Below are 15,515 nucleotides of genomic sequence, written 5' to 3' on the forward strand. Positions count from 1 at the left end.
AACATTATTTTACACAATTTTCCAGTTTCGAAACATAATTTTGTCGAAACTATTTTTTTTTTCCTGGAAATCTGTGATTTTATTCAAATATCATTTTAAAGCATCCGGAAAAATTTAAATGTGTTCAAAACCATTCTGAATATAAATATTTTGATTCTTCATCATCTCAAGTATTGTTGCTTCAACATTTTATTATTTATCTATTGTAAAAAATGTAATAAAAAGAAGATTTCAGTTTTATCTGCATATAAAGTGCTGATGACCTTTCTATTGGAAATTTCCAGAGGGTTTAATTGTCTAACTAGTTTGCACTGTAGCATACTGCACAGGGAAAAATTCTTATTTCAACCAGGTTTTTTGTTGTTTGGTTTTGGGTTTTTTTTTTTGTGGTTTTTTTTTGTTTGTTTGTTTGTTTTCTTATGTTGTTCAAAGACCCTTCTGTGTATCCCTTTTTACTACTGGCCCTAATTAGGGAAATTAAATGTCCTTCTCTATTGCTCAGGTGTGCCTTGCCTCAAGTAGCAACAGAAAAAAAAACAGTGACAAAGCAGGGAAAGTTGCCTACACCTTCTGCTGATCAAAACTGTCTTCAATAGACTTACAGATCTGTTGTTCGTGGGCTACTGATAGTCAGGTAGCCAAAAGATATACACCTATTTATCTCTAGATTTACATTACACATGATTCTGAGAAATCTTGAAACCTTATTCCTTGCGTCCAGCTCCCCCATTACCCGGTCGTTCAAATACGACGAGATGGCCAATTATTATGAGGCAAAAGGCAGCAACAAAGGTGTGATGCACAAAGCATAAAGTTTTCACTTTCCTTTTCGGAAATGATCAGTTTTCCATCAAAAATCAAACGGATGACACCCTCCTACTGCACTTCTAAAAAGATTGACAGAACTGAGGTCCCAAGCAGCGAAACTTCACCTACGTGTGCTCTCGTTCAAAGAGCTAAAGATTCAGATGCTTCCACGGGAATGGACACGGAAGAACAGTAATTCTACAGAGTTTAAGTGGCAGCATACAGGAATTATATATATAAAGGAAAAATAAATTTGCAGGAGATCCCAACATGTGATAAATGACAGCTTATCTCCAGAATATGAACCGTGTAATTAGAGGAGTATTAAAATTAAAGGCCAGGAATCATATTTAATAGATCTGATGGTTATTACTTCAGCAAGTATTTTAACTTTTGATTTTTTTTTAAAGAATAAACAATACTTCTATATCACACAGAGCTCAACAGGTATTACACCATCCAGTTTACTAATCCCAAATACATGTTAATGCTGCTGTTTCTGATTCTGTGCCAACAACAGGAAGGACTAAAACATAATACGGATCCAAAGCCTTTTACTGGTCTTTAAGTGGCTAAGCCTGGAGTGTTAAAAAAGTATTTGGAGCAGTTTTGTCATTTTAATCCTGTAGTAGGAAGGACTTGCTTATCTTTCTGATACGTACCTGCACAACAGCTACCGTTACTGCAATTGTTTTTAGGGACCCCACCGTATAGACAGACTTAGACTGCGTTCTCATATTTTAAAATCCCCATATTTTACACTCGCGGTTGGAATATTACATTTTACAAACACTGATTGGTTTTTGCATGGACAGTATTTGCATGCAAGGAGACAGATGGCTGTTTAAACATTCCTGACTTGGAAGGCAAACATCATATGCAAAGAGCAGAACTCCTGAAGTTTAATCGTGGCTCAAGGGTGATCTTGAGTAAGTTGTTTCAACATTTATTCTTCTATAAAGTGGATGTGATAAATCCACATTGCTCAAAAATGTTCCTGGAACTTAATTTATGCAAAAACTTTTAAGTCTTCAACAGAAAGGCAATATAAAAGCACATTTAAAAGCTGTATTATATCCAGAAATGTAAAGGCAAATCTGGTAGCGCTGACAACAGAAAATCATTAGGACAAGATTCAGCAAAGTTAATTGGAAAAAAATTTAGTCATGATTTCTCTAAATCCATACAAGAGGTATGTATCAAGAGTCAAGTATCTTAACAGCATTTTATTCTGTCTTGATATTTACCATATTTTTCATCTTGCGATGTTCCTTCTCATATTTATGTCATTCTGGCTTATTTGGCTCAGGAATAAACTGACTTTTTTTTTTTTGTACATGATGCATTATAGATGTAAAAATACGAACAGAAATGGTCTTACTCCAAGAACAGCTTTCACATAGGTTGGATCAAGTTTGTTATTCCCCTAAAGAAATGTCAAATCTCTTTCCTAGTCAGCAGTTCGAGGCGAGTGGGTTCAGAAACCTGAGAACACGTTGTGACATCCACCACGTTCTTTCGGGGGAAGCTGGCAGTTGCGTAACATCTGCACCACAAACAAAGCTGGTTGTGTATTATGTGGGTTTAATACATTTTGCAACTAATGTAATCAGATAAACCGATGCCTATCAGATTAACTAAAAGATTAATATACAGAGAATTTTTGAGTCAGTAGCACACAGGTCTTTTTCATTCTTTATAGAAATCTTAAATGACCTCTCTAAGAAGGAGTTCCCAATTATTGTTTGCAACACACAGTATTTGAAGCTCAGGCTATTATATAATCCCACCGTCTAAATATATCATAACCCAATTCTAATTCATATAAGTACTTTGTATAACATTTATGGATAATAAAACTAGGTTACTGAAAGATTCTCAAAGGAAGCCAAGAAACTGCATAGACAAAGAACACCGCTGGTCCTATGCATGCAGCAAATACAGAAAACCTTTATGATTATCTTAATAATACTGGGATTTATCACAATGTGTAGGCAGATTTTCCTAACAGGTAGGATTAGCACGGGGGGTCATTTACTAACTGCAGATTCTTGCTTTATTCCTACATCTGGGATTCCCACATTATCATGTACAGGGAGGCCAGGGCAAAAGGACCACCAATAAGAGGCAAACTGCTGCCTTGGCAACCATTTAAAATACCTCCCTCAAGCTCCCAGAAAACATTCTTCTATTAACGGTATAAAATAGGTAGCTAGTTTTCCTATGAAAGTGACCTGTTGCTGAAGAGAGGCTGCAGTATGGAGTATTTCTCCTTTTTCAGCATTTGTTTGCTACTTTATGTTCCCTCTCTCTCCCTTTTAAAGAGGAGGAAAACAGAAAAAAGCAGTAATTCAGCTAAAACAAGTTTGTGACAAACAGGCTAAATCAAGCAACATCAGGTATAATTAAGCCTCCCATACAAGCAGAGTCAGCTTTACAATTGGAATTAAAAAATTAAATTAGTTCCGAGAGAACAAAACCCTGATGTGTGCCTGACCAATCATGAATAAACACTGGCAACGCCTTAAGGAACCTCTACTACACCACTGACTGTACTGAAATATATAATCATTAGAATTATAGAACAGTAAGTACTAAAACTACTTCTTACATATTCATTCTTTTAAATCTTTCTTTTGAAAAGAAACGCAGGTCCAAATGAGCTGTGCCCACCCACAAGGAAAAAGAAAAAAAAAACAAAAAAAGCAGCAAGAGCAACAACAGTGCCTCAATTCACATCGATGAGAATAATTGGAGCCCAGTTCAATCTGCGAAGTAAACAGAAGCAGGATGAAGGCTTTTCAATTTACACCTACAGCCTACAAATTAGTAAGCAGTCTGGTAGGATGAGCTTGCCAGAGATTGCATAATAACCCTACCCACAGTGACAATGCAGGGAACGGGGAACAAAATGGTAGCTCTATACCAGGAGGGAATTTCCCTTTCTAATCACCAAGTGCTATGAAAAGCATTCTCAAGAGCCAAACATTAGCTTTTGTGCAACCGGATCAGGAATTTCTTTGCTATTCTGGATTTATTTTCCTGTGAAAATTAATTTTAATAGGATGCTGTTTTAATCAAAAGTAACTCTGCATAAAAAATAAAAAAAATATTGTCCAGCTTGGGAATTAATTTGGTAAAATAAAAATCATTTGTAGGGAAAGTTCAACAGGTTATCAGTAATTACGGCTTCTTAAAAACATCTTGCCTATCTAGGCAATTGAAATCAAAGCACCTAAGCCAAAAAATTCTGATTTTGCAGTACATGTAGGGTACATTCATATCCTGCCCCTTATACAGCCACGAGAAAAGTGAAGTAGAACACGTGATTTTCAGTTTTTCTCACAGCAACTTAGAAGGGAGACAAAACAGAGCAGAAGTGGGGGGGGGGGGGGGAATGAGCGGAGATAAATAGTTTAAAAAAAATGCAACCCGCTTCTGAGGAACGTAGTTACTCACAAGGAACTTTTCTGCCCCCTTTCAATGATTGTTGATGTATCGATTTCCACCGTGGGCAATTTCCAGCAACAGATCCTTCCACAAGCACAATTACTTGGAGCAGGAGCCAAGAATCGTTTCAGAAAACAAAACTACATAACTATATAGGCAGCTGGTACAGTATTTCTAGATTTATCCTTGAATTTGTAGTGCTTGATTAGTAAGTCAAGCCCCTATAAGTAAGGACGTGTCCTGATGCTATCTAGGACGGAAACATCCAACCCATGGCTTGAGAAATAACCCGACTCAGAAGTGGTCTGTGGTGGGATCGTATCTATTTATGACTGTTCTCTGGTGTCTTCCTGCGAGACCTTGCATCACTCCGATGCAGAATAAATACACTGATCTGATGACTAATGATCCGGGGTTGTTAGGTCATGAGAAAGAGCTATGACAGCAAAGAGAATAATCAATTACAGCTGTTGAGGACAGCAATGCAAGTTGAAACAGTATTCCTTTGCAAACACCGAGAGGTCCCTACCATCATTAGAAAGGGAACAGCTGCAAGGGAGGACCACCGTCAGGGTAGACCACATCTAGGTCTGAGAAGAGTACACATGCAGTCTAGAATGATGAAAGCGAAATATATTGTCACTTGGGTAATGCAAAATTGCCTTCTGAATTCAGAAATGAGTTCTCAGGACAACTGGCATAGTAAGCAGTACATTTAGTCTGGTAGCAATTAATTCAGCAGTGAGTCGTGAGAACTGACTTGCCTCACTTGACTATGAAACCTGGGGGAAGGATTTTCCCTACAACAGCCATTCATGAACAAGTCATGAAGGTAAATTCCTGAATTTAAAAGAGCCATTACATTTCTAAGTCATCAGAACTCTTCTGAAGACAGTGGAGGGGGAAAAATAAAAATGTGAAACCATTTAAATTTAATTGGGAGACTTTCTAAGTCCTCGAAAATCTAGAGGACTGACAGCAGTATTTTCTTAAAGTAGTAGAAATGTCCACAGAGCCTAGAGACAGTGTTAAGTTCAGTCTCAGCCTTTATGATCACCTTCACCCACCCTTTCCCCACCACCACCCTTGAAATCACTGAAAGAGAAAAGAAAGAACATTCTGAGAAAAAAAAAAAACAAAAACCAACTTTAAAGTACAGACATAATTCTGTACTTCCATAGTGTAGTCATTGTAGTCGGGTAGCTGGCGGTGCTCATTTGGAGAGAACTGTCAGAATAAGCACATTTCCCCAGCATAACCTTCCTTTGTAAAGCCCCGTGTCATTATGGGGGTAGCACGGATGTCCAGATCCGTAGCTATCCTAGTCAGGATTACAGGCAGTGACAGCTGAAGAAGTCCAGATCCGTAGGGAATACCTGATAAAAGCTTTGTAACCTGATGTAAAGTGGAAATGCAAAGAACAGACACTTGCTCTAAGGTCCTGTTGATTGGAACTGACACGCTGAAGGTTTTTCTGATGCTGCAGAATGGTAAATAACTACATCAGAGGTAATTCTTGGAGTATTAAAGAAGGATAATAGGAACTAATGAGATAAGAGCGCTGATCTTTCTCAGTAGAGACACAAAGAATCTAGAATAATTGCTGACTGCCTTAGATGAAGCTGGTAAATAATGAGGAGACCAAAAGGGAAATCTACAAAGTAAAGCCCGACGGTAACATTATGAATGAAGAAAGAGATGCTGAATAGACGTTTCAATGAACCTGGAGCCTACATACATCTAGAGCTATAACCCACGGCAGTTACCCTATGGCAACTGTAAAGCATCTGGCTGTTGCCAGATGGTTAAACGTCTTCCCTAAAATTTCACGCGCCCCAGGTGAGTCACCATCTGAAGGCAGGCTATCTGACACTGGAATAACGATGACTTAGGTAGATTGCGTGGGCTGGATAAAAGGGATATTTGAAATATCTATCTTAGTGACTCTAACGGAATGTGTGCCCTCTTAAATACTGCCCAGGGGAACAACATACAGGTTCTACTCATTGACAAAAGAGACTAGTGGGATCTGCACTCCCAGAACTAGACTTAGTTCTGAATTAAATAATTGCAATACAAAACTGGCCTCGAGCCTGGAAGCGAGACCTGAACAGAGAACCTTCGTAAGGCATCAAGTGGTCCCCAAACCCCAAAAGGTGCAGAAGGGAGGTCCCAACACTGAGGTGTCTGAACTGCAGACTGAAGTCCCCAAGGAAGGAAGGGACAGTGCTCCCAGTGCCATTTCCTCGCTTTACTGCTTCCCACAGAGGGGAGCTGACTCCTTAAGCCTCAGTGCCAAATTCTAGGAAACAATTCTCTAATAAGCCTCTTCAGGAGCCTCTTAAGAAGTCTTGCAGTTTAGTCCTAATCCAAGGAACAGAATGAACTAGTAGATTTTTTTTTTTTTTTTAAACAGTAGATGTAATTAGGCCATTCTGATGTCTTGCAATGTCAGTCTGGCACTGCATAGGTAGGCTGCGTGCACTGGCAGGCTGCAAGGCAGGGAAGAAGTTAGACTTGAGGTAACCCGAGTGTTAAGCCTTGGATCTGAAGAGGACTCTGGAGTTTTGAGGCATGCTTCCTGTATTTCATTTTAGGGTTTCTAGGGGGATTTTTTTGGGGGGTGGGGAGTTTGGGGGTTTTTTTGAAAGCAGAACTTGAAACATCAACAAATATTTGTTTAGGCATAACCCTTTCCAAAAAACCATATGCTCTTACTGTGACACAACCATCAGTTGAAATCACTCTCAAGAAAGAGCATTTCCCCAAAAGAAAAGATATAAAGAAAGAAAAAAGTATAAATAAAATTAGAACAAACAAAGAAAGAGGACTAAAAACTACATGGTCAGAAGCTAGATGATATTTTCCATAATTAAGCAGAGACAGGAAAATGGCGAAAAAATTTTAAAAAAAGAGGCAGAAAATCTGAAGTCAAATAAAATGACATAGAATATAAATTTCTAAAAGTGATGCTAATGACATAGCAAGAAAACCCTTAACAAAAGGCACTCCAGCATAGTTAAAATTAGGCTGGCTGAGAGGGAGGCAGCGTTAAATCAATCTTCCCTCAGTGTGATATGCCCTGTCAAAGCAGGGCTGGGGGGACGAGGTCTCTGCTTTGAGTGCTGAAGGTAGGAACATTTAACAGAAAGGTACATATAGGCAAGTTTTTCAATATGAAATCAATGGTCGTGAACTTGTAGAGATTGATTCAAATGCCTGTGTAAAAGAAAGTTGGCACACATCTCGCACTACAGACCGAGTATAACTGTACTGGAGCGTGTCTGTACCAGAGACTGGGCGGTGCTCTATATGCTGGCACCTGGCCATCACTCCAGTGACCAAAATACACTGCTAGAAATAGAAATACTTTTATCCAAGCAAGTCTTCAAAACCTTCAAGACTGGAAACTGCAGAGTGGGCAACCTCTGCCACTGCCTCACCATCCTCGTAGAGAAAAAGATCTTCCTTATATCTGGTCTTACCACTTCTTGTTTCTACTTGTACCTGTTGACTCTCACTCTCCTGGCAACCACGGTGGAAGAGTCTGGGCCACAAAAATCTCAGAGGGCTTTCACAGAAAGCCTCTTAGCTCTTTCCCTACGACACAATAAACCAGGAAGCTACGTGAAACCGCGCAGGGTTGAGATAAGCAAGTCGTCAATGGAAGTAACAGCCTGTGCTAAGAAATTAAACCCAGTTTTGTCCAGTAGTGAACAAAGTTACACTGCATGCAAGTACAGGTTCATATTTACTTCCTCTTCATAAATGTGTGTTAGCTAGTACTTCAAAAGATCTACTGTACTAAAACACATAATAAAACAGTATTCAGAAATTTCTTCTATTTTCTGATTTTGGCTGTGCAATTTTCTAGTTTCAATAATTAATTCTAAAAGACACAGCAACTACGTATACAATGAGTTGAGGGAGTTCTGAAGGTATAACAAGCCAACACTTAGTATAGCAAAAAAGAAACCTTACAATGTGAAAATTTTTACCTTATTCAAGACAAGTCCAAAACAGAAGAATAAAAAAATAAATATAAAGGAAGGATGCAAAAACTCCTACGTGGTTGGAATCTAACTTGCTTTTTCTACAGCCTCATCAACAGCAAACGATCACTATCACAGAGGTGTTTCTTTTCTGCAAGTTCCTGTTGCTCATCACTCTTAGTGTCTTTTACTATACGAAGCAAGGCATAACTATCTCCCCAAGACCATTTTTAACCAAAACATTGCCAATAAGTGGTTAAGGTTTCTCTAGTGTACCAGAGATTTTTGTATTCAAACTTAAAGTGTTCACATTTTCCAGTCAATGCTAACTGGCTGTGGCAGATGCATTTTTTTTTTTTTTTCTTTTTTCAGGCTCATATTTAATTCCCATGTATAGGGATATGGAAGTTGGAGAGTTCTAGAAAATTATGTGGAAGTTTTCATCAAGGACAATCAATCCCCCCCCGCCCCCAGGAACTGTGAACTAGAGCTTGTTTTTACCATTTCGAAATTATTTTTTTTTCCTGCCTAGAATAATATATACAATAGTGATTCTTACGGAAAGAAAATTCATTAATACTCTTGCAAATACAAAAGACCAGGAGACTTAAATTTTACAAACTCGGAATCCATCTCTACCTTCTCGGTCCCAAAATCATCAACCTGGCTTATTCTGATTCTTTCATATTTAACATAGTCCTGTAATTATAGCTTTGGATCATGAATTTAATAGTTTACAACTATTTCACATTGATTTATCTCCTGCTGATAGTAGAACTGCTGATCAATACTTCACACAGAATTTTTGTTTAGGGGTTTGGATGCAACTGCATTCCTCCTCTTTTTGGGGATACAGCATCTATCTCTGAAACAAACACAGACAGCTTTGTATTCTTTCCCGTTTGATAAATGAAAAGTAGGTATATGACATCATGGCCACATAATTAACAGGTTTAAAGACACAAGTAAAAAGCATCCTTTTTTTAAAAAAATACATATTTAAATATATTTTAAAAATATATTTAAATATAATATATATTTAAATATATTTTTAAATATATATAATCCTATCTCACATAGGATTATATTCTCCTAACTGTAATGTCTCAGCCCTCACTCATGAAAACCCTGAAAAATTTAAAAATTAGATAGAAGTACTGTTTTCATTCACTAGTCTGAGGAAGCTTTACTAAGAAACCTAAACTTTGTGTTTGCTCTAGGAAATGGAAACTCATCCCCCCAGTTCGCAAACCACCGGTGATGGAACGTTTCACAACGAATCAGAGTGAAAATGCGTTACTTCTGTATGATTACAGGGAGGAAGATGACAGACCCAGTTTCAGTAATAAGATGCTGGGGAAGGGAATGTAGAGAATGAAAACAGGAGCAAAATACTTGAGAGTTCTGAACACGTGTCCAACAAAACTACATTACTTCGTATGTCTCAGAATCAGCCATTTACTAAGTAGTCTGATGCGCTTATATTGGGGTAAAAAGTTAAATAAAAAAATATACAAGTTGAGTACAACACCAAGATTGAGTAAGCAAAGATTAATCTTTAATATAAAAAACGCTTAATAAATAATTGCAGTCATTAATTATTTAAAAAACCTATAAACAAACTTTGCTTATAAATACAAGAACTAATAAATCAGGAGACATGGCTAAAAGCCTTTTAAGGCTGTTTCTTTCAAAACGCAGTATATCAACTGCTTAAAAAGATATAAGATTCCTATAAAATGCTGGAACACGGCAATTGAGGAACGGCTTTTCTCAGAGCTTGTAAAAATACCTTTTAATCTAAAAGCTTTGGTAAGCACATCAGTCAGCTAAACGGCATCAAAAGAACTGGTCAGCATGTCTTCAAAAATAAAGGCAATGTTTGCGGCTATCGTTTCAGGGTAAACCTAGAGAAGGAGGACTTAGAATAAAGGACCACTTAGCTGATGACTGCTCCAATTTTCCTTAAATGTTTTCTTCTTCAGCATACATCCCCAGCTTTTATAAATGCCATACTTTTAATAAAACCTTCACTCTTGCTACTGCTGTGCCTGTTTGTCTTCTTACATTGGTGGGTCGTTAATTCCAGTGAACTAAACTAAGAATTTCTCCATTCAATCTAGAGCAAAGACAGTCAAAAGGACACGTCCAGGAACACGACTATGACGAATGTGTTTAACTAGTGCATTTAACTATCACAAAAATAGCGGATGTAACAATCTAACACCTGATTACGCCAAAACAATACAGGGAAGTGACATTTTGAGTCTTTAGACTTGGTTTATCACTGTGCATGAGAAACACAGGTCATGTTGGCACGCAATATTTTATAGTGACTGTTTATAAATACATGTTTGACAGTTAAAGTCCATAAACAGCGCCGATTTTTGGAGGAATCATGAGCACTTTGAAGGATAGGATCGTAGTTCAGAACTTTCGTGATATATTGAACAAAGCTCTACACTTAGAAGAAATAAAATGCACAGAGAGAAAACGAGGAATCATATTGTATGCAGCAATAGGACGTGCAGGATAGGATTTCAGACTTTAGCATGGAGCTGCCGTCAAATAGTGAGATGCTCCTGTGATAAATGCAAGTTGCATCTACTTTGAGAATTCTGCATGAAGACTAGGGTAGCAATTATGATACTCCAGAGGATTACTGTATGTAAATTCGGTATGGTTTTATGCTTAGGGTCCAGATAGAATACTGTGCACAATTCTGGGGAATCTAAGTGAGACTGAACCCTCAGCTTGACTGCAGAAATGGCAAATTGAAAAAAGATGCCCTAGAATGAAAAGATGAAAATTTTAGTAAGAGACAGGTAGCGAGTGTGTGGAATGAAAAAGAGTATAACAAAAACTTCAGATTCACTGTCTCAAAATATCAAGAAAATTCTTAATTAAGGAAGATAATCTGATGAGAGAGCAATTTAATCACTATTAGTAAAGACTCAGTCTAGACATTAGGAAAAGCTCTAGAGTGTTTTCCTTAAATTGTCTATAAAATAAAAAATACCAAAGTGTTTGAACAGGCCACTCAGAGATGGGTTTTTTGTTGTTGTACGTATCAAAACAGATTCAGAAAACTTCCACCAAGAATGTTCTTGGAGCATTTATTCTTCCTCAGAGAATGAGATAGATGAGGCTCAGCACTAAATTTATATTATTCTACATTATTTACCAGACTAAATCTATTACATTGCACACACGTTGATTAAAATGGCCTGTATAGATACTGTTCTATAGTCAATCAGTGCTTGATTGTTACCCTCGAGTCTAATTTGCCTTCAAACAATTTGCAGAGTGTTGCTAAACATTTCAAAAGAGAAAGATCAGCAGTCTGCATGACAACAGTTGGGAATGGCCTGTGTAAAGAGGCCAACGGGACACGATATCCAAAGCTCTCAGAGAGCTCCAATGTGCCCCGAGTTGCACAATTACTACTGGTGTAAGTTAGAGCTGCATTATTATATCCCCAAACTTCAACGCCTGAATTTGGCATCTAATTCCCCAACCATATTTAATTTAGCTATTTAAAGTATGTTTGCATGTTTATGGGAGACAATGCGATTTGTTTATTTTAAAGCCAAATCGTGCCCTGGGTGTGATACAAAGACAAAGAAAAGGAAGTTTGACTGCATTAAACAAACAAACAACGGTAAAATCAGATTTAAAAGTCTCAGTTTTCTCAGAGGAAAAGAGATTCAAAACGGTGGAGTTCAAGCTACACTTCTCTAGAGGTCTCTACTCCATGGCAAAGTAACCACAAAAAAAAGTACAGGAAAAAAATACCTGTCAAACCAAGAATTTTAAGTCGTGCTATTTACAGGATGAGGACCCAGCAGCTTAATGATTAATGAAGATTGACCATACCTGCTGACTTGCAGAGTCAGACAAGAGTAAATGAGCCATGAAGAGGTTGTAAAAGGCAGAGCAAAGCAAACTCATGGCAGCCGCTCACTGCACGTTCATCCTTTGCAACTCAACCTGCTGCAGCATGAACGTGACCACGGAAAGCCGTGTCTTCCCAGCCTAAGCGTGCCACATCCATACGGTCACCGAGACGTTTCTCCTCATTTAACACCTTGCTCCTCTAGCACATGCCCCCTGCAGTACTTTGAGGCATTACACCTGTTGATCAGTTTTAACACTCAACAGCTGTGCAAAACAAAAGCCACGGGCCTGATGGGATCTTAACCTGAGTCTAAAGTAGGGATTCAGGTTTTCCCCGTGAAAGACATTGCAACCCAATGCAATTTGAAAGCAGCACTCACAGGCTCGCAAACACAGTGTTTTACAGTCTCTGAGGCACAGGGGGAAAGCATGTGTCTTACTTGGTCAACTTTCATTCTTTCTATCCTGGCTGCACTGCAAAGTCTTGCTGATACGAACGAAGCACTTTGCTTCATGCAACGCATTCACGTGCTTCGTTTCGACTGTTATTTGAACAGATCATTATATGTCTCCTCAAGGAGGCAGAAGCTTATGGCAGTAACCCAGAAGTAGCATTTTGTGTCTTGCCACTATTAAGGAATTTTCATTGAGTTTAGTCCACTAGATAATTCACCGAATAAGATATTCTCCATCGAGCACATGAAATACGTAGCTGTGAGTGGCCTGTAAGTCATTGTACAGTTTTTTCTTACTCTGCACAGCTGTTTAGAGGCCATTAGGATCTTCACAGTTTAACAAAAATACAGTGCAAACCCTTGAACTTAACAGCTTCTTTCCTCCTCTAGTTACTAGCACCTAGCCACGACACGAGACACAGTTATTTATCACTGGAAGCATTCATTGGATACCTAAATGAGAATCTGAAAGCTGTATCAGCACAGGCAGAACTGGCAGGCGCTATCTGAATGAACTTCAGTTAATTGTGCTAATGTGGGATGAGCACAGTGAGTACTGGCTGTGCCACAGAAATACCAAATTTAGTTATGCATAAAATTTGAAACTCATCTGCCGATTAGAATACCGATTTCAGATTGCAATCCATACAGTAAAATTAAACAATCCTCTGCACTGAGATCCACTGGGATTTTTTTTTTTTTTTTTTTTTTTTGGATCTACGTAGAATTGCCGTTTGTATCTCACTCTGCTGACTTCAAAATTCCTCTGTACTTCAGCAAAGCTTAGCGAGCTTCTCACTACACTGTGAGTTACACTTACACCTGGCCATAAAGGCAAAACTCAGGCCAGATCTTGCTCATTAGTCACAGCTATAGAAACATTAACAACTGAAATACAAAATTAAACGGTGCTAAGTTTCTTTTAAAAGAGATGAAGCACCACCATTTCTACTTATTAACAGCAGCTGATGCTTCAATGCTCGATTATTCTTAAAAATACCCCAAACTGTCCATATTCAACAGATTTCTCCCAATTAATCTTAGGAAATGGTTAAATTTTAAGGAAGATGGAGTTATTCCGCCATCAAATAAATTCTCACTTGCTCTAGATTTTCTGGATGTATGAAAACCAGAAAGAGGCCTCTAAGCAAACTCAATAGGAAAACAGGGCAAATGCTTATTGAGATTGCACATCATATTTGTTATTTACAAAAACCGGAAGATGCTTCAGGAAGGGATGCTGGGGTTAAGTTGATTATTAAAATGAGTATCAATATTATTACCCATCCTGTAATTTATAATCAGCATCACTCAACAATATTTCTAAGTGTGAAATATCAAATAGCAAACTATCCCATCTGAGAATCAACAAACCTACATAATTCCTACCTACTTTCATAAATATGATGTGTATTCTCAATTTCCAGAATTCCTTTCATGCAATATGATCTTGAAATAGCTGGAAATACTATTTTGTGAATCATCACTCTGGATTCTGATCCTTTTTTAAAAATGGTAAACAACATTTCATCCCGCTGAATGTGTTCGTTAAGTGAAGTACTACTGAGCGTCAATAACACAGCAGAACCTAATTGATGGCTGATAAAACAGTCATTACAGCTGTGGCAAACAATTCTTAGTCATAATCTACACCCAAATGGACAAAAATATCTAGGCAAAGAAATACAGAAAATAGAACGTGAATAAAACAATTTTCATATTCACTTTGGATAACAAATTCAAGTGTGTCCTAGGCTCCAGGTTCAAATAATTGATGCCCATGTTTAGCTGGAAGAACGTGGGACGCCAAGCTGAAGTCAAGGTACAAAAGCCTTGACCTCTTGAAGAGGTTGCATGGAATATAAATTAGTCTGTGTTTGTTTTATGTCAACATCCACAAATATTTATTCTTAGTGAAGCATAGTCTGCATTCTGCTGTGCGTAGAAATTCTCCCTTTGAGCCAAGCACACAGTAAGGAAGACTCCTAGAGGTACAGCTCAGAGAAAGTTCTCTCACCTGAAAAGTTCCTGCATGATCTTCTTCTTTGTCACCTTCTTTCCCTTCCTTGAGAGCGATCAGTGTGAATCCTCGGAAGTAAGCAGGAGTGGCAGCAGAAAGCGTCACTGAGATATAACGAACAGAGAAATAAGGAAAACATAGTATTAATTGTGGAATCGGTTACTTGCACATCATGTCACGGTTCGACTTGAGAAAGGTGTGTGTTGTAAATTGGTATTAACAAAAGCTAGAGCGCTCACAACATGGAGCAGAGCCAGCCAGAATACAAAAAACAGTCATAGTCCAAGTTTCCACATAAACTGAAAAACACTGGCATGATGTGAAATACCTCAGCTATTGTTTTTACCCCACACGAACTTTTTTTTTTTTTTTTTTTTCTTTTAAAGCAGATTGCGAGTCTGCTCAGATCTGCAAGAGGGCTATTTTTTTTTTTTTTAGGTCATTGTTTTGAGGGTGGGGACATGTGTGTGGTTTTATTTTCTTTTGTTTGTTTTTGGGGGGGTGATGGTGTTTTTTGTTTGGGTTTGGGTTTTGGTTGGTTGGTTTTTTTAACATTTCTTGAATATTTGGCTTCAGCTTTTGTCCTGTTCTGAGCATAGACATGTATCTAGGCATTTTAGTACACAGAAAGTCTCTTTAACTGTAAAGCATGATGACAATACTGCCAGCTCCAGCTCAGCTACTCTCAACACAGTACTCCAGCTGGTGGAGATGGTTGCTCTAAAACTTCCTTTCCTTTAACTTCAGGTCAGAACAGGACACAAAGTTAAGCTCACGGCTAAAGCTGGCCTCTAAAGCTTGTGCTGCCAGCTCTGAACGCCAAAGCATCCCCCACATCAGCAAGACACCCTTCTTCACACACCAGTCCTGACCAGGAAGGTGCCGTTGGATCCA

The 15,515-nt window shown here is 38.2% G+C and overlaps 1 protein-coding gene across 1 annotated transcript in view; it reads right to left on the bottom strand.

Annotated features, from left to right (window-relative positions):
- SPON1 (spondin 1) overlaps positions 1 to 15,515 on the bottom strand; it is a 188,325-nt gene that overhangs the window by 166,602 nt on the left and 6,208 nt on the right. The window contains exon 2 of the mRNA XM_074918292.1: positions 14,619 to 14,725. Within this exon, the coding sequence (XP_074774393.1) occupies positions 14,619 to 14,725 (107 nt within the window). The remainder of the gene's footprint in view (positions 1 to 14,618; positions 14,726 to 15,515) is intronic.

The sequence above is a fragment of the Athene noctua genome, chromosome 14 (assembly GCF_965140245.1).
Source record: "Athene noctua chromosome 14, bAthNoc1.hap1.1, whole genome shotgun sequence".
NCBI classification, from domain to species: Eukaryota; Metazoa; Chordata; class Aves; order Strigiformes; family Strigidae; genus Athene; species Athene noctua.